At 44.2% G+C, this 23,832-nt stretch overlaps 2 protein-coding genes across 3 annotated transcripts in view; one reads left to right on the forward strand and one right to left on the reverse strand.

The window, feature by feature from the left end:
• The window catches only part of LOC109882865 (integral membrane protein GPR137B), a 34,181-nt gene extending 27,854 nt beyond the window's left edge, over positions 1–6,327 (reverse strand). The window contains exon 1 of the mRNA XM_020474959.2: positions 5,635–6,327. Within this exon, the coding sequence (XP_020330548.1) occupies positions 5,635–6,021 (387 nt within the window). The 5' untranslated portion in view covers positions 6,022–6,327. The remainder of the gene's footprint in view (positions 1–5,634) is intronic.
• A 363-nt stretch (positions 6,328–6,690) lies between these two features.
• txndc16 (thioredoxin domain containing 16) overlaps positions 6,691–23,832 on the forward strand; it is a 61,837-nt gene continuing 44,695 nt past the window's right edge. Inside the window, exons 1-9 of one of the 2 annotated variants that reach the window (XM_020474946.2) lie at positions 6,691–7,217; positions 7,864–7,946; positions 8,444–8,517; positions 8,692–8,766; positions 10,386–10,507; positions 10,853–10,943; positions 17,718–17,880; positions 18,195–18,361; positions 18,923–18,983. In XM_020474946.2, the coding sequence (XP_020330535.1) occupies positions 7,061–7,217; positions 7,864–7,946; positions 8,444–8,517; positions 8,692–8,766; positions 10,386–10,507; positions 10,853–10,943; positions 17,718–17,880; positions 18,195–18,361; positions 18,923–18,983 (993 nt within the window). In that variant the 5' untranslated portion in view covers positions 6,691–7,060. The remainder of the gene's footprint in view (positions 7,218–7,863; positions 7,947–8,443; positions 8,518–8,691; positions 8,767–10,385; positions 10,508–10,852; positions 10,944–17,717; positions 17,881–18,194; positions 18,362–18,922; positions 18,984–23,832) is intronic. The other variant, XM_031828521.1, reaches the window with a different exon arrangement.

The following is a 23,832-nucleotide window of genomic DNA, read 5'->3' on the forward strand; positions in this document are numbered from 1 at the left end:
TCAATGTATACTGAGGTATCAAATCTGGGAGATGTGTCTACGCAGATTTCTCAAAAACGTATGTTATTCAAAAAAAGTTATTATGATTGTAGTAACAGCTTTATAAATAATATCGATTAATATATGCCATTTAGCTGACACTTTTATCCAAAGTGACTTACAGTTATGCGTGAATACATTTTCTGTATGAGTGGCCCCAGCGGGAATCGAACACACAATCCTGAAGTTGCAAGCGCCATGCTCTACCAATTAAGACACAGAGGGACACATCTAAACTTTAGAAGCTTTCAGTTGAGGGCAAAAGTTGAGAGTAGTAGATGAGAAAAAGTATTTTGAACATAATAAAGGATACTATGGCACTGATGCAATAGGAAAGGAAGCCCATTGGGTTAATACATCTGGGTTGTGTTCAGTAGGGCACACTGTCACTCAACACTTTGCATTAAAAACAAACAAAAAAGCAGTGTTCTTATTGGAGAATTTCAGGCACCTCCCCATTTTACTCTGTTTCATAACATTTTGTCCCTAATGAATGCATTGCAGATTTCAGCAGACAGATGTTTATATGGGAGAGTTCGACCCGTAGGTTATATGAGTTCAGTATTGTGAAGATATGCAGGGTCATGACTTCAAGTCAGAGGAATGCACCATTCTATTGTGTCCTCGGGGTCTAGCGCTTGCTTTGACAACGTCACGACTGGCCTTAAGTCAGTTTCATTCATGACTTGGGGTCAGGCTGTAAAAACCATTTGACTGGAACTTGAACACGATAATCTGACAGACAAAAACACTGAGACCTGGAAGTGCCTCTGTTTTCAATGCATGGTCCTCTTGCTACCAAGAAAAACCTGTTTGTCCAACCGGAGGCAGACAAACAGAGACAAACAGACAGGCCCCGTTTCCCAGCCTTCTCTCCATCACTCACAGAGGGGAGAGAGAGAAAAAGAGACTGGGAGAGAAAGAGCAAGAGAGAGAGAGAGAGAGAGTGAGCGACTAAAAGAGGGAGCGAGAGAAAGAGATCGAGACTGGGAGGGAGAAAACAAGAGAGATAGACATTCGAAAGAAAGAAAGGATATTTAGGTTTTGAGGAACAGGAAACTCATGGTGGAAAGGTTGTTGAGTCAGATGCAGATGACGCTCCACACATGGCCCATACTGTCTGAGTCACAGGTCACATGCACATGACGGGTGTAATGTTACACAAACGTTTGTGCAACACCTGCGGCCAGACAGTCACATTCATGCCACTCTCGGGAGCATAAGCAGAGGCTACCAAAGAGGTAGCAGAGACATGCACCTATATGGCCGATGTAGCTAGCCTAACTATCCTATCCACATCCTCACAAATTGTAATAAAATTGTAATCAATGCTTTTCATTTGCAATCACGACGGAAGAAAAACCGAAGGATGGACAATTTCTTGATTTCATTGATAACCACATTCAGGCAAGTCCAGGGGAAGAAACAAAACAACATTCCTGAATCCTGGTATTCCGAAAGGAAACAAATGATATTGGTGAATAAGAGCTCTGTTGGACTGGTCTGGTCACCTACTTCCACTGTGTATGTAGGGTGAAGTTGCCCCAATACGCAGATCTTGGGTCAATTTAGTGTTTTCCCCAGATTTGGATTGGGGAGGGGAAGCTGATCTTAAAATGTAGGGTAAACTTCACCCCGGAGCGTATCCCACAGTCAGGTCTGTAGAATTCATAGGGCTTTGGCTGCCAATACTGTGCCATAGTGCCAACTCTGGCCTAGATAGTTAAACATTACGACACCGTACTACGTTCAACACCGCTCCAATCAGTCAATGGTGGTGCAGAAATCTTCATGAGACCACTTGTCTGTGTTGGAGTTCGAGTAGTCTCCTGTTTTTCGTCAATCTTCCACTCTCAGATCATTTATATCGCCAGGGCTTGCATAGCGATATCCAGTCGGAACGCATTATCTTTGCAAGGACACACCAGCTAACTTGTTACACACTTGTTTATTCTCAGGTGTTTGAAAAAGAGTGAATCCTCTAAAAGTTGGAATCAATATTTCCCAGTTTGGGCAGAGAATGACACACCTCTTGATGACAAAGAGTCTTTAGTCAAGATGGTACTATTTGCTGTCTCTCTCTCGCCTCCCCCTCTCTCTCCCTTGTTTTTTCTCTCTGCTCTTTTCACTGTTGCATAAGTCACATGTCAGTTTAACTGTAATATCACACAGCAGCCAGGCGGGCTCCGGCAATGCATGCATTAGGCCAGACAGCAATTTTCACAGATCACATGCATCGGGGAATGGTTGTTTAATGTAAACAGTTGGTATTCAAGGCACAGCAAGCCATAATGTGTTTCTGCCACACAACCAGGAGAGTTGCTGAAAGTGTAATCTGACAAATTAATTGTTTATCACTTCGCCCCCATCTCCTGGGATGAGGTAGGAGGGGAGGAGGGAGAGGGAGTATGGATGGAGGTAGACTTTTACAAGGGGAATACAAAAGCACATGACACCTCATGCATGGCTGTGTCATCGGAAAAGAGGACAAAAAAGCCTTGACACCTGACTTGTCTGTGAAACAGTCAACACACACACCTTATGGCAACAACTCCAGACCTAGCCTCCCCTTGATGGAATGCCATGTCAGATAGGGCTGTGAAGATACCAGTGCTGCAATATTTTTTCCATGGCAAAAATGAAAACACGAAGCAGACCTAACTCTTTGGTCCTTCAAAACCAGGAAAATAAATAACTGACTCTGGCTGAGAACATAATGAACTTTGTTTCCGACATTAGGGGCTGTTTTCCTAAAGAAGTTAAATACACTTCGTGTTTTGTTTCCTTGTCGCGATACTGATATCGTCCCGGCCCTAATGTCAGAACAAAGAAAAAATTAGCAAACCACCAACTTTACTGAATTACCACAATTATAGTGTTACCCACAGATGACCTATTTCAATCAGAACTGTCATCATGATGCACCATACGGTATCCCACGGATTGTCCTCATAAACTCATGACGAACATACATTGAACAGATGATGAAGGTCACTGCCAAAGGTAATGGGACTGTAAACACAAATCATCAACTAATTGGGGCATGTGTTATTTGAAAATTGCAACAGCAGGTACCAAGGGATATCCCACGGATTGTCCTCATAAACTCATGACGAACATACATTGAACAGATGATGAAGGTCACTGCCAAAGGTAATGGGATGCTTCCAGGTGCGATCCCCCATCTCCCTCACACAACAACCCCTCCAATACACTATGACCATCCTTATCCATCTTTACAAGAAAGGGTCTATATTTGGCAGATACATTTGAGAGACTTCAGATGATCTATGCTATATGTGAGGCAGAGGGCTAGAGCGCTTTGCTCCTATACTGCTCGCTGCCTACAAACCCCTTTTTGTGTGACTGGAATAGTACAGGACAAAGAAAGGGGTGATGTTATGCTTCTGATTGGCTACCGTGTTTAAATGCCACCTTGTGGCAGTATCAGTGCACTTGCAGCCTTTCACTCGAGCAAGAGAAGCTTCGCTTTGCTGAGACTTGGGGAGAGAAAAACATTCACACACCCCTCTCTTTGCTCCTCTCCAAGCGATGGACATATGCCACACAGAGGATGCCAGTACTGCTCTGGGACACAGTAGGGATTGTCTTGCAGGTTTGAGGGTTGTTGTTGCTGCTGTGCGCAGTGAGTCAGTACACAGTGGAACAAAGACAAGAGAAAGGGTGCATGAGAGTGAGTGCTGTAGCCTACAGTGTGAAGAAGAGCTGATTGGAAGCAAGCATCAAACTATTTTCAGATGTGATAAGAGTCAAATTTAGACAGACAAGATAGGTTTTGAGGCTGTGGGAACCAGGTGAATAGTCATGATAGCAGGGTTGGTTTTAGTCTGCAAAGGAGATCTACTCTTTTGAACTGGATTTTCCTGCAAATGACTATAGGTTAGTTTTGAGACTATTTTTCCAGTTGATAGTGATGTATCCTAAATAGGTAGACAAAGGTAGAAATATGCAATATACTCCTTTGTATATTTGGGTATTATTCTACACACTTTCTATTATTTTAATGAGCTCCACCACTAAAAAAGTACAGCACAGCAGAGCTCAGTAGAGTAGAGTACAGCACAGTAGGGTTCAGTACAGGAAGGTCAAGTAAAGTATAGTTCATTACAGTACAGTATAGTATACTCAACTCTACTGTACTAATCTCCACTCTATTCTATACTACAGTACTGTACTGAACTATATTCTACTTTTCTTTACGGTACAGTACTGAACTATACTTTTCTTTAATGTGCTCTACTCTACTGTACTTTACTGTCCATACTTGTGAAACATAGACGTCTATGTTTGGGCCAAATGAAGGCCGGTCCAGACGTTCCTTGGATGTTGGAATCAAGGCCAGGGCGGACTGACCAAATTTCAACAACTTTTCAAAATGTATGGACATCCGGTGTTGGTCGGTGCTCAGTGGATGAGGATGCTGCTTACAGTAAATGGAAAGAGAGGGATCTCATGGGTAGGTGCCTACCTCCTAACTGTTCTACATTTGCACACACTGTACATAGATTTTTCTATTTTTCTTTTCTATTGTGCTATTGACTGTACGTTTGTTTATGTGTAACTCTGTGTTGTTGTTTTTGTCACACTGCTTTGCTTTATCTTGGCCAGGTCGCAGTTGTAAATGAGAACTTGTTCTCAACTGGCCTACCTGGTTAAATAAAGGTGAAATAAAAAAAATAAAAAGGTGTTAGTAAGAGCTGGGAGAGGTGGCATTAATTAGAGAGAGGGTCTGTCTAGACTGTTCACACTCTTGCTTTGACCATCAGATGACAGAAAGAGAAAGAAAACAGTTATCAGCTGAACATGACAGTACTATGCCAGTGGAAAGGAGATGGACTTTGTTTATTAATTATTAAGTGATTAAAATCGGTAACAAAATTTCCGAAAAATGTAAAGCTACAATGGGAAATCATAGAAGTCACAAGCCATAGTGACATAGTGATTTCCCATTGTAGCTTTCAATTTTTCGGAAATGTTGTTACCGATTTTAGTCACTTAATAATTAATAAACAAAGTCGATATTAGTAAAAACACTAGAACTGATTGATAGGTCTACCTTTACTTCTGTGAACTTTCATTATCCTCCCTCCTCATGAGGGAGATAAATGAGACAAATGAGACAATATCTTCAAGATATGTATTGATGTATTTCTAATATCTTTTAAAATTTGTTGTGGTATTTTTTTTATAAAACTCCTTTTTCATCTGTCTGACAAGAATTCAAAACCGTTTGTTATTTGTATTTTTTGGGATGGAAAACAGTTGAAAAATGAATATTTGCCTTAATTTCTCAAAAATACAGACTCAGCTTTCATTTGACACCCAATTTGTCATGCGCCTGTGAACTTTACATGTTGGTGCTCATGGGTCCTTTTACATGGAAATGGCCCTATAGGCATATTGTCTGGAGACACACTCTTTACTCATAAATGTAGGATGATAAATTACACGTACAAAAAAACATGATAAACATGTTTAGTTGATAGGCCTATAATAAAGATGGCGTATGACAGATTGTGTGTACATGAAAAACATTACATTGCAACATCAGAAAATGTATGAACATGCACTTACCTGTGCAAAATAAAGATTGAGCAGACACAGAGTGAAAAATTGGAGGCATACTGGAAAACAGTACAACAGCCAGTAAGGCAAAGGCTGCAACTGGTTTGCTTGGACAACGTTCTTGAAGTAGAATGAAAATAATGTAGTCCTTAGCGCTGACCACAGCAAACAGAGAAAAAGAAAGACACTCTGGTAGCTGAAGCGCTTGTGTCCATAACGCAAAATGAGCCAAAGTTGCAAGTAAACATACACAAAAAGTAGCGAATATAGGATGGTATAAACAATGGTGAGTCCGAGCTCCACAGACGGAGGAACCGCAGCTCGAATCGGTTCATCACTTGAGTCCGTTACAGACGTGAAAACACTTAAGCTGACCTGGTTTTCTTTCAACAACATAGCGAACGGATAAGTGTAACAACAACGACTTAAATAAGCATATCTAATGTTTTATTCTAATATAGTAGAAGATCCCGTTTTTTATGTATTTTCCACGAATTTTGTATAATTTATTTTTTGATGTCCACTCAAAAACAAATGCACGAGCTTGATAATACTACACTAACTAACTAACCACCTACCGACATAAATCCGAGGGTTAACGACAGAACGGATGATTTAACAGCTATAGGTATAAAACAGACAAACAAGAAAACCCTCCAGTCTCTGCAAAGCAGCTCATCTGTGCAAAAAAACAACTCAGGAAAAAAAGGGGACGTGAAGGAGAGATCAGCTGAGTGAAGCTGCAGTTTAGAGCCCGCCTACTGACCAATAAGCTGCAGCCTTGAACTAGATCTCTTCCAACGCCATCTTGGCTCCCTTTCCATCACACATTGTGTTGAAATCACTGAAATGCCTCGCTTTAGAACCACAATGGTGTCCTTTTCAGTCCATATCGCCCTGTAGAGTTTTCTCTCCACCCACTATTTCAACATTGGTCAGTATGGTACCCAACCTCCAGAATACTTCTTTGTGATTGGCTTGCAATGATGTCAGCTCTGAAGGCGCAGGCCCCTTAATTTTCGATTGGCTGTCAACTGCTTTTAAAAATCCATCACTCTGATTGGTTAGTTAGGTGGGACACAGGAAGATGAAACAGCAAAAATGTTCTAGCATCCCTCTTTCATTTGGGTAGTTTAGCTACATAATTGAAGTGAAAAAAAAAAAAACTGCTCGTTACCAGGTCGTGTAAGTTGTCTAAAAGCTAGTTATATAAAATGCTTTTGCAACGTATTAAGAGTGCCCATATCGTGGTCATGGAATTTAAATGGCCCTTGTCTGGCTACTTTAGCTAGGTAACGTTAGCTGAATAACGTAGCCAACGCGTTATGCCATAACAGACCTAGCCAGCTTGCATCGTCGAATGTAACTTATTCCATTCATTTCTACTAGATTTTGTCGGTTCAATTGAACTGTTAGGTTCGATCCTTCATCGACCATGGCATGGTTCATATGTGTCGTCATACTTTTGCTCTGCTCAAAAAGTGAGCTATGCACCACTGGAAATGCCTCAAAACTCATTGAGCACACAGCTGCCCATTTTTTCGAGAAAATGCAATCAGGAAAGATGTATTTTATATACTTTGGAAAACAAGGTAAGTGACATTAACAGGTGAGGAAAAATATGAGCCCCCCCAAGATGCCCTGTAGACTTGCTGGTGGACATATTCCACCGAATACTCTAACAATTGCAGTTCACGACCCTTGCTCAGGTAGGGACATTAATCTCCCCAAAGTGTCTGGAAGGCCCGGGTTCAAGACTTGCAAGGGGTGTTGCACTAGCACCATTTGCTAAATTGGTGTCAGGAGTTGGATGGAACCCTTGAGGCCCTCGATAGTGCAACACACTTGCACTTGCGTGTCTCAAACCAGGGTCTCTCAGCCTGCAGGCAAACTCGCTAGCCACTGCTCTAATAGGGTTAACTCGCTCTGAGATTGTAATGAGCCTACCTAGGTATGGGTTAATAAAATTCTAAATTGTATTGTAATGACCCTAGTTAATAATTACCATACCACCTTTCCCATGGGGATTATATCCTAATTGGGGTTGTGGCTATTGGTTAGGGCATTTGTCATTGGGTTCACTGCTCGCTAGTTACCTCGTGCTATTTCCTTGTTTCATTACAGTATGTTTGCCTTTTTGCAGTGCAGTTGAATAATGTATTTCACACAATTGTTTACTATTAACGTTGGTGCCTTCTAACCCCACAGACTATAATTCAATTTATTTTTGATTACAAGTCAATCCAACCATAGGTCTCTTCATTGAACAGCTGGAGAAGTCTGCAGATGTTCTAGAAGATTACGGTATTTCAGTTGCTAAGGTAACCAACACAAATCTTTATCCCTCGATTTACTCCAAACACCACTGGTTTTTGCTGAGTCAATGTTGCACAAGGAGAAATTAGATATTGATGGGAACCTTGGGAGGTTGTAGCGGTATCTAGATATATTTTCATATCTGTCTTATAAAGTTTTATTTTGACATCACTGGAGTACTGGATTGTTTGAGAACACAGCATGTTGTTGATTCTACTTGCAAATTGGAGCAACTTTTGTTCATTCCACAAGTAAGACAAATCCTCACTGGCTTATTGTTACTATAAGAAATGGTATGGGTTTTTGAAAGGACTGTATTGTTGTCGGCTGTAGTATGCATTGCTGGCTGCCAAAGGCCTCCTGTTAGAGAGACCCGGACTTCAGGTATTTTCTTTGACCACTTTTTGATCAACTTTGCACTACAAGTTAACTTATGTGAAGAGCAAAGTAAACAAACATCTGTTTAGAATGAATTGTTTTCATTGTCTATGCATGTTTGCAGGTAAATTGTACTAATGAACACATAGCAAAGTACTGCACTGGAGAGAAGCTGATGAAAAAAGTTTATTTGTTCAGGTGTGTATTGTATATCCATTGTGGATCTTAAGGAGCTTGATTAAATATTGTGCAAACAGTACATGCATATTACACCTAATACAATGTAATTTTAGAATGCATTTTATGGTTTAAGATGAACAGATGGTTCTCACAAAAATGAACATAACTATTATATTATTTGTTGTCTTGCAGGGGTGGCAATGTCCTGAAGAGTTTCGACACAGACACCGTATTCGATGTGAACGCCATAGTGTCTCACGTTCTCTTGTGAGTAAAGAGTTTGTTAACATTTCCCCTAAACACTGATACAGGGTTAGATATTGTATAACCTCTGCAGTGGTTGAAGGGGCAATCAGCAGTTGCTTGCTACATCCATTTTTGGACATTTGTAAACATTTATGATACAGTATGTACCCATTTGATTCTTATATTCTTGAAGAATATGACCTATAAATGACTCATGAGCTTAGTTTAACTGTCGTATCCATACGACTCAAAATAAGCTTCTATTCCAATGTTTGTAAACAAAGTAAATCAAATAAAAAAATGCTGTATAGCTTCAAAATATGGTTAAAACAATAATTGTCATATCATGACTGAATTTCAGTGACTACATTTCTCCAGACCCATCCCTCAGCTTTTTACTGAAACAGTGACGGGGATAATGCTTTGTTTCAACTGCAGGTTGGCCCTTTAAGGGTAGGGTAATCTGATCCTAGATCTGTGGTTAGGGGCGACTTCTACCTTGAGCTGGGAGTACAGTAGCTCACCTAGGGGTCAATCAATGTATAACTCTCACAACTCAGTCAGTCGGTGCCTGCCGAGTCAGTGTCTTTGTAGATGGTGTCTCCAATTAACAAATAATGGAGACAACTGATGGGTTATTTGAGCTAATCCATACTTTGAGCTTGGCTTTAGGCAGCTTCTCGCTTCAGCAGAAGCGCTGTAGCCTCACTGTTAGGAAGAGGCTTTGACAGACCTTTGACAGACCCGGGGCGGCAGGTAAACTAGTGGTTAGAGCGTTGGGCCAGTAACCGAAAGGTTGTTAGATGGAATCCCTGAGCTGACAAGGTAAAAATCTTGTAGTTCTGCCCCTGAAAAAGGCAGTAAACCCGAAGTTAAATAAATAATATTAGTTTATCAAGAAATGACCAGTCACTTTAAAGGGTGACTGCACTTCTGTATTTGGCCTCGTTTTAGATTTGGTTCATTAACCAAAGGCAACCCAAATTTACCAAACACATTATGATTGGGTCATCTGAATTGATGTTTACTTATGTGCTGACAGCTGTGGGCAGGATTGAAACAAACCCAACCTTCATTTACGTTGTGATGCAGTCACGACCACAATTCTCGCAACTGTTTTGTACGAGACTGACTATGACCAATATTATCCTATTTACACTTTGTAGTCAATTTTGACAGTATAATAAATGCTTCTGACTCATAGGCTGTTTAAAAAAAAATATATATATATATATATTATAAGTTGGTTTTTAGGGCCAGTTGCTCTTTAATTCAACATGTACGATATAGAGTACACTGACAAATGACATACCATTTTTCATTTGTGTGTACATAATGAATAGATATTCCCACACACTTTGCTTCCAGCGTCTCTATTATTGATTGTGCTATTTTGTGACGCAAAGTCAATAAATAATACCCTTTGAAAGCACTGTATGAAGGGACTTTTTCAAATTAATTTTAACTATTGTAGGGTTGAGTAAATCTTGAATACTGTTGCACAATGGAACATGAACATGTACGAATGCATTTCACTCATTTGTCTATTTACTCTACCGCAACCTGCTTAGGCGAGGGAATTTATTTATTGAATGGCCATATTAATGTAATGGTATGTATGTGACCTGTCCCTCCCTCAGCACTGTGCTTTTTGACGAGGTGAGGTACGTCCATACAATTGCTGAGCTACAGTCAGTGGAGAGGGCAGCTAAAGGCAAGGCTGATATTGTGCTAGGCCATGTCCAGGTCTTGGGCTTACCAGGTAAGGTCCAGTCTCCCACACTACCTTAAAAGGTTAATAATAAGGAAGGAAACTACAAGAGGTGCATCTCAATTAGTCCGAGGTTTCCTCACTTCTCATCTCAGAGGGCATATTGCTTTGACCCAGCCTGGGTTTTTAGATTTAAGAGAAATCCATTTGACTATTGACTTGTTGCCAAGGATGAAAGTAGTTTTCATATCATACATTTATTTTTATCCAAAGCTATAGAAAATGATTTTGCTATTCAACCCCTTGGTTCCATTTTAGTACAGCCTAACACTTTGTACCAACTTCTCTGAGTTTTGTCATTCGGTGTAACCTTCACGTCCCTGTCATTCTATCCAGAGCACCGAGCGTTGATGGAGACAGCATTTGTGTACGGAGTCAAGTACCAGTTTGTGCTGACCACAGGAGGCCCAGTGCTGACGAACATGGGGTCAGTGTTCTTCCTTCCATAGCCCCCTCGGGAACCCCAGGGAGAGGCCACCTCTCCCCAGTCACAAGATAAAGCTGGGTTGTGTTCAGTAGGGAACAGCGTGGCAAAACAATTTTCAAAGGAAAATAGGTTTGTGCAGTAGACCGTGTATTATTTGGAAAAGTGTTTTTATGAATGGGAATATTTTTAAGTGAACACCTGCAGTCAACTCTTGCAGTTTTTAAAAAAATGTTTTTTTCATTATGACGCTCACCGGTAATTCTCAGTCACGTGGTGTTTGTTTACAAGCACACAATGACAAGAGACCTGAGTCACTTACTGTCCGTTTATACTATACAAGCGTCACTCCTCCTAATGTGGGTGCTAGGTAGTTCTACTTAAACTCAGCAAAAAAAGAAACGTCCTCTCACTGTCAACTGTGTTTATTTTCAGCAAACTGCACGTGTAAATATTTGTATGAACATAACAAGATTCAACAACTGAGACAAACCGAACAGGTAACATAGACATGGAAATGGAATAATATGTCCTTGAACAAAGGGGGGTGTCAAAATAAAAAATAAGTCCGTATCTGGTGTGGCCACCAGCTGCATTAAGTACTGCACTCCTCCTCATGGACTGCACCAGATTTGCCAGTTCTTGCAGTGAGATGTTACCCCACTCTTCCACCAAGGCACCTGCAAGTTCCCGGATGCTTCTGGGGGGGAAATGTCCCTAGCCCTCACCCTCTGATCCAACATCCCAGATGTGTTCAATAGGATTGAGAACTGGACTCTTCGATGGCCATGGCAGAACACTGACATTCCTGTCTTGCAGGAAATCACACACAGAACAAGCAGTATGCCTGGTGGCATTGTCATGCTGGAGGGTCATGTCAGGATGAGCCTGCAGGAAGGGTACCACATGAGGGAGGAGGATGTCTTCCCTGTAACGCACAGCATTGATTGCCAGCAATGACAACAAGCTCAGTCCGATGATGCCATGACACACCGCCCCAGACCATGACGGACCCTCCACCTCCAAATCGATCCCGCTCCAGAGTACAGGCCTCTGTGTAACGCTCATTCCTTTGACGATAAACGCAAATCCGACCATCATCCCTGGTGAGAAAAAAAACACAACTTGTCAGTTGAGAGCACTTTTTGCCAGTCCTGTCTGGTCCAGTGACGGTGGGTTTGTGCCCATAGGTGACGTTGTTGCCGGTGAGGACCTGCCTCACAGCAGGCCTACAAGCCCTCTGTCCATAATCGGGTGAGAGAGGCTGGGCTATCTGAGCACTGATGGAGGGATTGTACATTCCTGGTGTAACTCTGGCAGTTGTTGTTACATCCTGTACCTGCCCCGCAGGTGTGAAGTTCGAATGTATTGATCCTGTGTAGGTGTTGTTACACGTAGTCTGCCACTGAAGACGATCAGCTGTCCGTCCTGTCTCCCTGTAGCGCTGTCATCGATGTCTCGCAGTACAGACATGGCAATTTATTGCCCTGGCCACATCTGCAGTCCTCATGCCTCCTTGCAGCATGCCAAAGGCACATTCACGCAGATGAGCAGGGACCCTGGGCATCTTTCTTTTGGTGTTTTTCAGAGTCAGTAGAAAAGCCTCTTTAGTGTCCTAAGTTTTCATAACTGTGACCTTAATTGCCTACCGTCTGTAAGCTGTTAGTGTCTTAACGACCGTTCCACAGGTGCAATTTCATTAATTGTTTATGGTTCATTGAACAAGCATGGGAAACTGTGTTTAAACCATTTACAATGAACATCTGTGAAGTTACTTGGATTTTTACTAATTTATTTATTTATTATTATTATTATTGAAGGACAGGGTCCTGAAAAAGGTACATTTATTTTTTTGCTGATTTTATTTACGGGATTAGCTGACAATGCTGTTGAGGTTGGAAGCTAATGGTGCGCTTTGATTGATTGGTCACTCGCGTCACATCAGAGGATTTGAATAAACTTTAATCCTGCCCTGTTCAGCTCCCTAGCCTATGCTCTCATTGCTCACCCAGCTCAGTCTGCTTCTCTCGCTTTCCTTCCATTGAAAATGAATGGATCCAATGTTTCACCATGCTATGCTGCTTCCTAGTGTAAACGCAGAGTCACTGTTGCGCGCCAGGTAATCTACAGTGGTTCATCCTTTAAAAGTTGCAGTGTACTGCGGCGTAGCTTGTAGGGTGCCGCAGAATTCTATGGCACGTTATTTAAGTGTGAACCACTGGTACCATTTAATGCGAGTTAGTGCTAGTTTGACAACCAAGAGGGCATCTTTGAGAAGCATTTGATAGCCTTCAATAGTGGCTCTACTAGAGAATTTAAAACTTTTTTTTTTAAGCACATAGTATTTTGGACTGATTTTTAAGAAATTGTAATATTAAAGTGTTTCTATTCTAAGAAAAAGAAAAAACCTCTTCCTTTCCGTTTCTTAAAATATGGCGCTGTACAGTGTGACGGTCGGGAGTACAGTACTGGGCTATTTAGCTAAAGAATCCCCATACTGGGCATGTGGGAGACCGGGGTTCAATTCTCCGACGGGGAGGAAGGAGTAGGCTGTCCTTGTAAGTAAGAATTTGTTCTTACTAGACTAGTTAAATGGGGCGGCAGGGTAAATGGGGCGGCAGAGCGTTGGACTAGTTACCGGAAGGTTGCAAGTTCAATCCCCGAGCTGACAAGGTACAAATCTGTCATTCTGCCCCTGAACAGGCAGTTAACCCACTATTCCTAGGTCGTCATTGAAAATAAGAATTTGTTCTTAACTGACTTGCCTAGTTAAATAAAGGTAAAACATAAATAAAGGTTACACTAAGAGCATAACATTTTTACTGTATAATTGTAGTCTAATCAATACCCAAACAGAGATTCAGTGAAAAATCTAATTGATCTACGTTGTTTTAGTTTTAACGTGCAGACTAGCACTAAGAACAGAACAGGGGGAGTCGGCGCCATTATTAGTGCAATGCCCCTTAAAGTGTTGCACGGAACTCAAACCAACTGTGCGCATGCGCCATCGTGCATAACTGTATTTTGTCCCCCCACAACAAACGCGATCACAACACAAATGTTATCAAAACAAACTCTGAACCAATTATATTAATTTGGGGACAGGTCGAAAAGCATTAAACATTTATGAGTTGTTATTTTACCTGAAATGCACAAGGTCCTCTACTCCACCAATTAATCCACACATAAAACGGTCAACCGAACCGTTTCTAGTCATCTCTCCTCCTTCCAGGCTTTTTCTTCTCTTGACTTTATATTGCGATTGGCAACTTTCATGAATTAGGTAACCGCCACTGACCTATTTGGTCTTTCAGTCACCCATGTGGGTATAACCAATGAGGAGGCACGTGGGTACCTGCTTCTATAACCCTATGAGGAAATGGGAGAGGCAAGAATTGCAGTGCGATCTGCGTCAGAAATAGAACTAACTTCTATTTTAGCTCTTCAACGCAGATGCTTGTTGGCACGCGCAAGCAGTGTGGGTGCAATAATTGAATAATAATAATAATAATAGATTTCAAAATGTATTTTGCGACGCGAGCGGTGTAGTCAACCTGTTACTCTGTTCTACCCGGGGTGGGGGTCCACCCCTCCCTCCTCCCTTCCCTGTGGGCTAGGTCGGTCTTCTGTGCGCTGCTCGTCCCGTGTCCCCTGCCCTCGTGCCTCGAACTTTGCGCGCTTTCAGTGGATACAGCTGGAGAACTGCAAGGCAATCCCATTGTGCCCCACTCGGGATCCATGACCAATATATATTGTCCTGCTAATAACAGGGTTATTAATATATCTGTGAGAATATCCAATGGGCTTTTATAATAATCGCTTTGTTTAAAAAAAATATATATATATATTTTGGAGTTTTTATTTTCAAATGACGTAAATTGAGCGAGGATAAAATTAAGGCCGGCACGGGTATGCAGTGTCTTAGACCGTTGCACCACTCAGACACTGTTACAATGTGACTGGTCGGGAGTGGGTTTAAGAGTAAAATATCCTTAGTGACAACAATTTTAGTACCGGTAAGTAATTCTGAAATCGTGCACAATTATCAGTTTTTCTATTTAGGTTTGTCGCCCATTCATTGTCAGACACAGTAAGAGCACTGATGATACTTTTCGGTCCAACTCCCCCTTGCGCTGGTCTGGAGCAATGAAGTGGTGACGCAGGGTAAAGTACTAAACCACAAATTACCTCTAAATCCCGCAGCATAATTGCAAAACTTTTAGCGGAGCAACCATTGTATATAGTTAGTCTGTAATTCACAACTGTTTGCCAACTAGATATCTTGTAACTACAAGGGTTAACTGTCTGAAATCTGCTAAATGCTCTGCTGTTGTGCATTTGGTTTGCTGACTTAGTAGTTACATTATTTAGCTGGTTAGCTTCTTTCAAAATCAAGCTTTGCTTAGTAACAGCGGAGAACCCCCTCATGGGTCAAGAGCCTTGCGGTCTTTTTTTACATTTTTATGAGTAGCATTTTTTTAGTTACTTGTATGACTTGATGAGCTGGGATGTCTAACCTGCACATACACTGCTCAAAAAAATAAAGGGAACACTAAAATAACACATCCTAGATCTGAATGAATGAAATATTCTTATGAAATACTTTTTTCTTTACATAGTTGAATGTGCTGACAACAAAATCACACAAATTATCAATGGAAATCAAATTGATCAACCCATGTAGGTCTGGATTTGGAATCACACTCAAAATTGAAGTGGAAAACCATACTACAGGCTGATCCAACTTTGATGTAATGTCCTTAAAACAAATCAAAATTAGGCTCAGTAGTGTGTGTGTGTGGCCTCCACGTGCCTGTATGACCTCCCTACAACGCCTGGGCATGCTCCTGATGAGGTGGCGGATGGTCTCCTGAGGGATCTCCTCCCAGACCTGGATTAAATAATCCGCCAACTCCTGGACAGTCTGTAGTGCAACGTGGCGTTGGTGGATGGAGCGAGACATGTCCCAGATGTGCTCAATTGGATTCAGGTCTGGGGAACGGGCGGGCCAGTCCATAGCAATCAATGCCTTCCTCTTGCAGGAACTGCTGACACACTCCAGCCACATGAGGTCTAGCATTGTCTTGCATTAGGAAGAACCCAGGACCAACCGCACCAGCATATGGTCTCACAAGGGGTCTGAGGATCTCATCTCGATACCCAATAATGGCAGTCAAGCTACCTCTGGCGAGCACATGGAGGGCTGTGCGCCCCCCCCAAAGAAATGCCACCCCACACCATGACTGACCCACCGCCAAACTGGTCATGCTGGAGGATGTTGTAGGCAGCAGAACGTTCTCCACGGCGTCTCCAGACTGTCACGTCTGTCACATGTGCTCAGTGTGAACCTGCTTTCATCTGTGAAGAGCACAGGGCGCCAGTGACGAATTTGCCAATCTTTGTGTTCTCTGGCAAATGAAAAACGTCCTGCACGGTGTTTGGCTGTGAGCACAACCCCCCCCCCCCCCCCCCCACCTGTGGAGTCTACCACCCTCATGGAGTCTGTTTCTGACCGTTTGAGCAGACACATACACATTTGTGTCCACCTGGAGGTCATTTTGCAGGGCTCTGGCATTGCTCCTCCTTGCACAAAGGCGGAGGTAGCGGTCCTGCTGCTGGGTTGTTGCCCTCCTACGGCGGCCTCCACGTCTCCTGATGTACTGTCCTGTCTCCTGGTAGCGCCTCCATGCTCTGGACACTACGCTGACAGACACAGAAAACCTTCTTGCCACAGCTCGTATTGATGTGCCATCCTGGATGAGCTGCACTACCTGAGCCACTTGTGTGGGTTGTAGACTCCGTCTCATGCTACCACTAGAGTGAAAGCACCGCCAGCATTCAAAAGAGACCAAAACATCAGCCAGGAAGCATAGGAACTGAAAGTGGTCTGTGGTCCCCACCTGCAGAACCACTCCTTTATTGGGGGTGTCTTGCTAATTGCCTATAATTTCCACCTGTTGTCTCTTCCATTTGCACAACAGCATGTGAAATGTATTGTCAATCAGTGTTGCTTCCTAAGTGGACAGTTTGATTTCACAGAAGTGTGAACTTGGAGTTACATTGTTGTTTAAGTGTTCCCTTTATTTTTTTGAGCAGTGTAGTTTCAGACTGAATAAGATGCTCGCAAAGCGCTCAATAGCATTTAGCTATGGAAATTTACGTATACCTGGGCCATTGCTAACCTTCAGATTACAGAGCCTCAGTGGGGTTTGAAAATAGTGCCCCTTGTGTTCAGTGTCTGTATTACCAAATATCCTGGGATGGAACAAGGTCGGTATGAAAATCTAGATACCACCCAAGTCTAACTAAAAATATTGGTCAAATACAGGATGTACATCCCCTTTCACTCTTGTTTCAAACAGTTTTCTCTCTACTGAACATGACTGTGATGATACGGTGTATTAAAGAATATGCTATTGAAATATCATTCCCTCTTCTGTATGAAATGTGAAAGTCAGATGTCTAGTCCTGGATGATATACGTAGATGCCCGTTTGGTATGCATGGAATGTATGACCAAATGGGTCTGCACCATGACAAGGTAACTAGAATACTCTTTCTATATATCTATAGCTTAGACTTTTGCTGAACTCCCAAATGACCCCTAGACATTTTGTGTATATCTGAAAGTTTGGATACCTGAGACTTTGATAGCCTAAATATACTTATTCCAATATTGCTTATACTTATCTTTCTTTCAGATCACACAAAAGGGAACAATTTACAATTCGGCATATTACGACTATTGGTGTCATCTTCCTCTTGTGCTACATTGCAGGGTGGAGGATATTTCATCTCTGACAGCAGGTCTGTGGTTCCTGCACTGTAAGGGTGCATCCCAATCCCAGCACTCAGACTCCTGTCCACACACGGCCCTAAGGAGAGCCCTCACCACCCTCCACATCTACACCTTCCTCCAGCTGATGGAAGCCCCACTGGTGGTGAGAAGCCAGGTTGCCCCGTCTCTACTCCCTTGCTGGTGGTTGATTTCAGACAGAGTGAATTCTGGAGCCACCCTCCTTCTGGCAGTCCCTGCCACTGTCAACAATATATTCACTTCAAAGACAACTTCAAAATTCAAAACAAGCAAATAAAACAGCCTACTTGCTAAGACAACAGTTTGATTAGTGATTCTTAGGCTACAGGCAGAATACATATATCCCTTGTTGGTGGAACTCTAGTGATTTTGCTCAATCTTTTTGTTATTGTTCATGTCTGGGATTAAAAAAGTTTATACAATTTCTCTCCCTATCAGAGTGAGGCCTCAGTGGAGCCTTCAGAAGTGAACATGGTCCACAGCCACCTCCAGGTGCCCCTGCTCTTCCTCTTCTCTCAGCCCCACACCGTGGCCCTTGACCGGGTCACTGCCCAAACTCTAGCCTGGAGGCTGAGAGGCCAGGTGGGCCTGGTGCTCATCCACAGGTCAGTACCAGCGGAGGGCCATGACAACACTGGCTCATCCTACCTTTTGTTGGGATGTGTTAATTTGTTATGAAATGGAAGAAAACAGTTTGGAATTGAGTTAAACAGGTTGGTAGTAGGGGTACTATCTATGTGTGTCTTATAAGAAATGCTTGTTTTTGTTTGTATGTTTTACATTTTAGTAATTTAGCAGACTCGCTTATCCAGTGTGACGTCATTCCCTTTTTTAAACAGGATTTTGAAACGTTTTGCTTCAGTGTTACCTAATTTAACATTACCTTGGTTATAGTCATCATGGGTTGGTAGTTCCTACCTATTGCAATATGGCTTGGTCCATGATCTTTAGCCCCTACCCTCTATGCACTCAAAGATCTGAAAGGATTTGTAGAGTGAGCGATATGGTAATAGTTCTGATGAGCTTGGCACTGGACCCCCACCCTGTATTGTGTGTACCTATTCAATCCTTTCAGATGTACTTGACATGACCATTGAATTAACATGTAATCTATTCCAACAACACAAGCAAAGAGTAAACTGACTTTTCTTTCTGATCTGTGGCAGAGAGAGTCCTGATGTAAAAATCCCACTGGAATACAATGCTGCTTACAGACTACCAGGAGAGGTGAGTCCCTTTTTATTATTTAGCAAGTTACATATTATTATTTAGCGAGCTCCAAAAGTATTGGGACAGTGACACTTTTTGTTGTTTTGGCTCTGCATCCAGCATTTTGGAATTAAATGATACAATGACAATGAGGTAGAAGTGCAGACTGTCCGCTTTAATCTGAGGCGATTTTCATCATATCGGGTGAACCGTTTTTAGAAATTACAGCACTTTTTATACATAGTTGTGAGCGGACCAAGTAATTGGGTGTCACTCTAAAGCGGGAAGGTGGAATAAACGAGTCAGGAGTAGGTTTTCTTGATTGAACACAGTTCTCTATTGAGGGCATTTGGTCAACACAAACACTCCAACATAATCAATGAAAATCTTCTAAGGAAAAAAACATACATCTTCTTCTCCAGATGAAACAGGAACACAATAGGATTATCTTTAAACTACAACAAAAAGTCACGGGATTGTCACCGTCTTAGTGGTTCTTTCATGGATAGCTCCTCTCTCTCGGTGGCCATCTTCCAGAGATAGTTTCCCCCCTTCTCTGCTGGTTCCATTCTCTCTCTTATAGGGAAAGGAGAGTATGTCATTAGTACCGTCAGCTGTGCTTAATTGCCTCTGGTTACCTTGTCTCCCATGCCTTGTTGGGCTACTATCCATGAGCCCAGCCTGCCCTCTGGTGGTCCTTCCACATACCTTCCCCCCCAGGACCGAACCGGAGGGTCGGGCGCCAGACGCACCGTCTTGGTCGCGTCGGGACAGCGCGTCTGCATTCCCGTTCCTCGATCCGGCCCTGTGGATGACATGGAAAGAGAACGGTTGTAAAGACAAAAACCATCTGGCTATTCTGTTGTTATTGTTTCTCTTACCAGCCATCCACGTGAGGGGCGCATGGTCAGTAACTAATGCAAACCTCCGACCCAGTAGGTAGTACCGGAGATAATCGAGGGCCCACTTGATGGCTAAGGCCTCTTTCTCTACGGTCGCATACCTCTGTTCCCGATCGCTGAGCTTCCTACTAATGAAGAGAATCGGCTTCTCTGCTTCACCTTTACCCTGAGCTAGTACGGCCCCGAGCCCTGTATCTGAGGCGTCGACCTGCACAATGAACTCTTGTGAGAAGTCCGGAGCCTGTAGAACGGGATCAGAACACAGGCCATCTTTTAGCAATTGAAAGGCCTCTTCCGTCTCGTCTTTCCACTCTACCTGGTTTGGCAGGTTTTTCCTGATGAGGTTTGTAAGGGGGTTGGCAATGGTTGCATATCCCGGGATAAAACGGCGATAATATCCTGTTATCCCTAAGAATGCCCGAACGTCTCGCTTGGTCCGGGGTCGAGGCCAGTCACGAATTGCCCTGGTCTTCTCTGCCTGTGGGCGTATTTTCCCATTCCCCACGGTGTACCCCAGGTATTCCGCTTCGGTCAGGCCCAGGCAGCATTTATTTTGATTGGCTGTCAACCCGGTGGCTTCCAAACTCACGAGCACCGCCCGTAATCGCAGGAGGTGACTATCCCAGTCCTCGCTGTGGATGACCACATCGTCTATGTACGCCGCTGCATACTCTTGATGGGGCCGTAGAATGGCATCCATGAGGCGTTGGAAAGTTGCAGCGGCACCGTGCAGTCCGAAGGGCATCCTCACATACTGGAAAAGCCCCTCTGGGGTGGCGAAGGCAGTCTTTGGGCGATCCTCCGGAGCCACCGGCACTTGCCAATATCCCTTTGTCAAATCCAGGGTAGTGATGAACTTGGCCTTTCCTAAGCGCTCCAAGAGTTCATCCACACGGGGCATGGGATACGCATCGAATGTAGAGATGGCATTCACGCCCCTAAAGTCGTTGCAGAGTCTCATACTACCATCGGACTTGGGGACCAGGACTATGGGACTGGACCACTCACTCGTCGAGGGCTCGATCACGCCCATCCTCAACATCTCCCTCACCTCTTTCTTAGCGATGACTCGGCGAGCCTCAGGAATCCTGTAAGGGCGGATATGCACCTTCTTGCCGGGTTCCGTGTGGATATGGTGGAACAGGACATCTGTTTGTCCTGGGAATGGAGAGAATATTCGACCGAAGTTCATAATCAGCTTGTCTAGCTGTCTTGACTGCTCCGGTAGGAGAGTTTGGCCACGGCGCACCTGTGGTAGAGTCTCCTCTTTTCCTTTGCCCTCCAGGGCCATCAAAGCCACCTCCTCCTCTCGTCCATGGTACGTCTTCAGCAGGTTTATGTGATAGAGTTGGACCTTCTTCCTCCTGTCAGGTTGCTTGATGAGGTAATTGACCGGTGAGACCCTTTTCATTACCTCGTAGGGCCCCCTCCACTGCGCCAGCAAGCGATGTTCGGCCGTGGGCACAAGCACCATCACTTTCTCTCCCACGGTGAACTCACGGGGGGTCGCGGACTTATCATAGGCCTGGCCTTGGGTCCTTTGGGCCTTCTCCATATGCTCCTTGACTATGGGCCACACTGCTGACAGGCGGTCTCTCATCAGGGTAACGTGTTCTATTGTGGATCGAAAGGGACATGGTTGGGTCTCCCAGGTCTCCTTGGCTAAGTCGAGGATTCCTCGACAGGGTCTGCCATAGAGCAATTCAAACGGAGAGAATCCAGTGGATGCCTGGGGTACTTCTCGCAGGGCAAACATTAAGTGTGGGAGAAGCATGTCCCAGTTTTTCCCGTCTCGGGACACCACTCTTCTCAACATGCTTTTAATCGTTTTGTTCAAGCGTTCACACAACCCGTCTGTTTGAGGGTGGAATATGCTTGTACGTATCTGTTGAACCTGATATAACCGACACAAGTCCTTCATCAACCGGGACATGAACGGGGTTCCTTGATCGGTTAAGATAGTCTTGGGGAGGCCCACACGAGAGAACATCAGGAATAGCTCCTTGGCAATTCCCTTTGACGACATGTTACGCAGGGGTATGGCCTCCGGGAACTTGGTAGCGTAATCTATAACCACTAGGATGTACTCGTGTCCTCTGGCGGATTTTGGGAGGGGCCCTACGAGGTCCATAGCTATGCGTTCAAAGGGGGTCTCTATGATGGGGAGAGGAATCAAAGGGTTACGCAGGTGTGGCCGTGGGGCTGTACGTTGACATTGATCACACGTCCTACAATACCTGGCCACATCCCGGGTGACCCGGGGCCAATAGAATCTCTGCATGATTCTGTCAATAGTCTTGTCTCGTGCCAGGTGTCCTCCTAGGACGTGGGAATGGGCTAACTGTAGAACTGTATCCCTGTATGGCCTAGGCACCATTAGTAATTCCTGGTTTTCCCCCCTTCGTCGTACGACCCAGTATAAGAGACCCCGCCTGATTGCATAGTAAGGAAGAGGGGGCTCACCTGATCCGTCGACGTTCCTCCCGTCGATCACCTTCACCTTCCTCATGGCCTCCTTTAGGTCTGGGTCTCTATGCTGCGAGGTGCCGAACTGTCCCTTTAATTCCTGGTGCAGGTCGACCTCGGTAGAGGGATGTGGAGGATGTTCCACATCCCCATCAGGGGTGACCGAGGAGAATCCCTTCCAGGTTCCCTCCTCGGATGGAGCTTCAAATATATCCCTTAGCGCCTGGTTGCTCCTTCCTTCCTGCGTTGTGTATAACCCTTCACATGTGTCTTCATCAGTGGTTTCCTGGAATATCTGTCGTAAACGTTGGGTCGCTATTTCTTCCTCTGCTGCAGAGGACGAGGACGCGGCTACGTCTCCTTGTAGGACTACTACCTCGGGCTTGGATTTTCTCTTCTTTCCTGTCCCCCTTCTTCCCGTGCATAACGTCATCTGCCGAAGCTCCTTATATAGGGGACAGTCTCTCCCGATCAATAATGGCACCTTCAGCTGGGGCACTTTTCCTGCCCTGACTGTACACCTTCCTTTTGGAGTGAGAATAGGCAGATTCACAGTGGGGTAATAGTGGGTGTCTCCATGGATACAGGATACGGCTACTTTGTCTGGTAGCAGTGTTGCGGAGGTCACCATCCGCTCCTCTACTAACGTAACCATGCTTCCCGAGTCGAGAATAGCTACCACATCTTGTCCTTCGACTCGCACCGGAATCTCTGAGGCTGGGGCTATCTCTGCTAACCAACAGTGTTGATCCTGCCCCCTCAAAATGGGATGTGTGGGGGTAGGCAGTGATGACTCCGTGACCATGGGCTCATCCTTGCTAGGACATTGTGGGGCATAATGGTTGGGAGACTGACATTTATAACACCGACCCTGCTGTGTGGTGGCTGACTTCTCCCACCTCCGGGGGGGGCTTGGACGTTTCGGTGGCGGGCGCGCCGGGGTGAGTCGTGGTACGGGATTGGAAGACTCCTTCCGTTCCTCCTTGTCACTTTTTAACAACTCCCCTGTAGACCGATATGTTTCCACCGCCTGGGCTATGTCGTCGGCTGACAACGGGTTGGCTTGCCCCACAACCCTTTTTAAGTCACTGGGCAATTCTCTCAATATCTTGTCCACTACGAGAGTCTCTATCACATGTCCTACTCCCTTTCCAGGTTCTAGCCACTGTTTCGTCAGTCGTATTAATGCGAAGATCTGGGCACGGACGGGTTGATCAGCTGTATAGGTCCATTGATGGAACTTTACAGCCCTATCTCTGGCAGTCAGCTGGTACCGGGACAGGATCTCGGTTTTTAGTCGCCCATAGTCCTCAGCTTCGCGGGAATCCAGGTCAAAATAGGCTTCCTGAGCCACCCCGGTCAAAAGAGGGGCTAATGCGCTCGCCCATTCTGTGGGCGACCACTCTTCCAAGGTGGCCGTCCTTTCGAAGGTCATGAGGAAGGCCTCAATATCATCCTCCTTGGAGAGACGAGGTAAGATGGCGTGAGCAGCCGCTCTT

The sequence above is a fragment of the Oncorhynchus kisutch genome, linkage group LG7 (genome assembly GCF_002021735.2).
Source record: "Oncorhynchus kisutch isolate 150728-3 linkage group LG7, Okis_V2, whole genome shotgun sequence".
NCBI classification, from domain to species: Eukaryota; Metazoa; Chordata; class Actinopteri; order Salmoniformes; family Salmonidae; genus Oncorhynchus; species Oncorhynchus kisutch.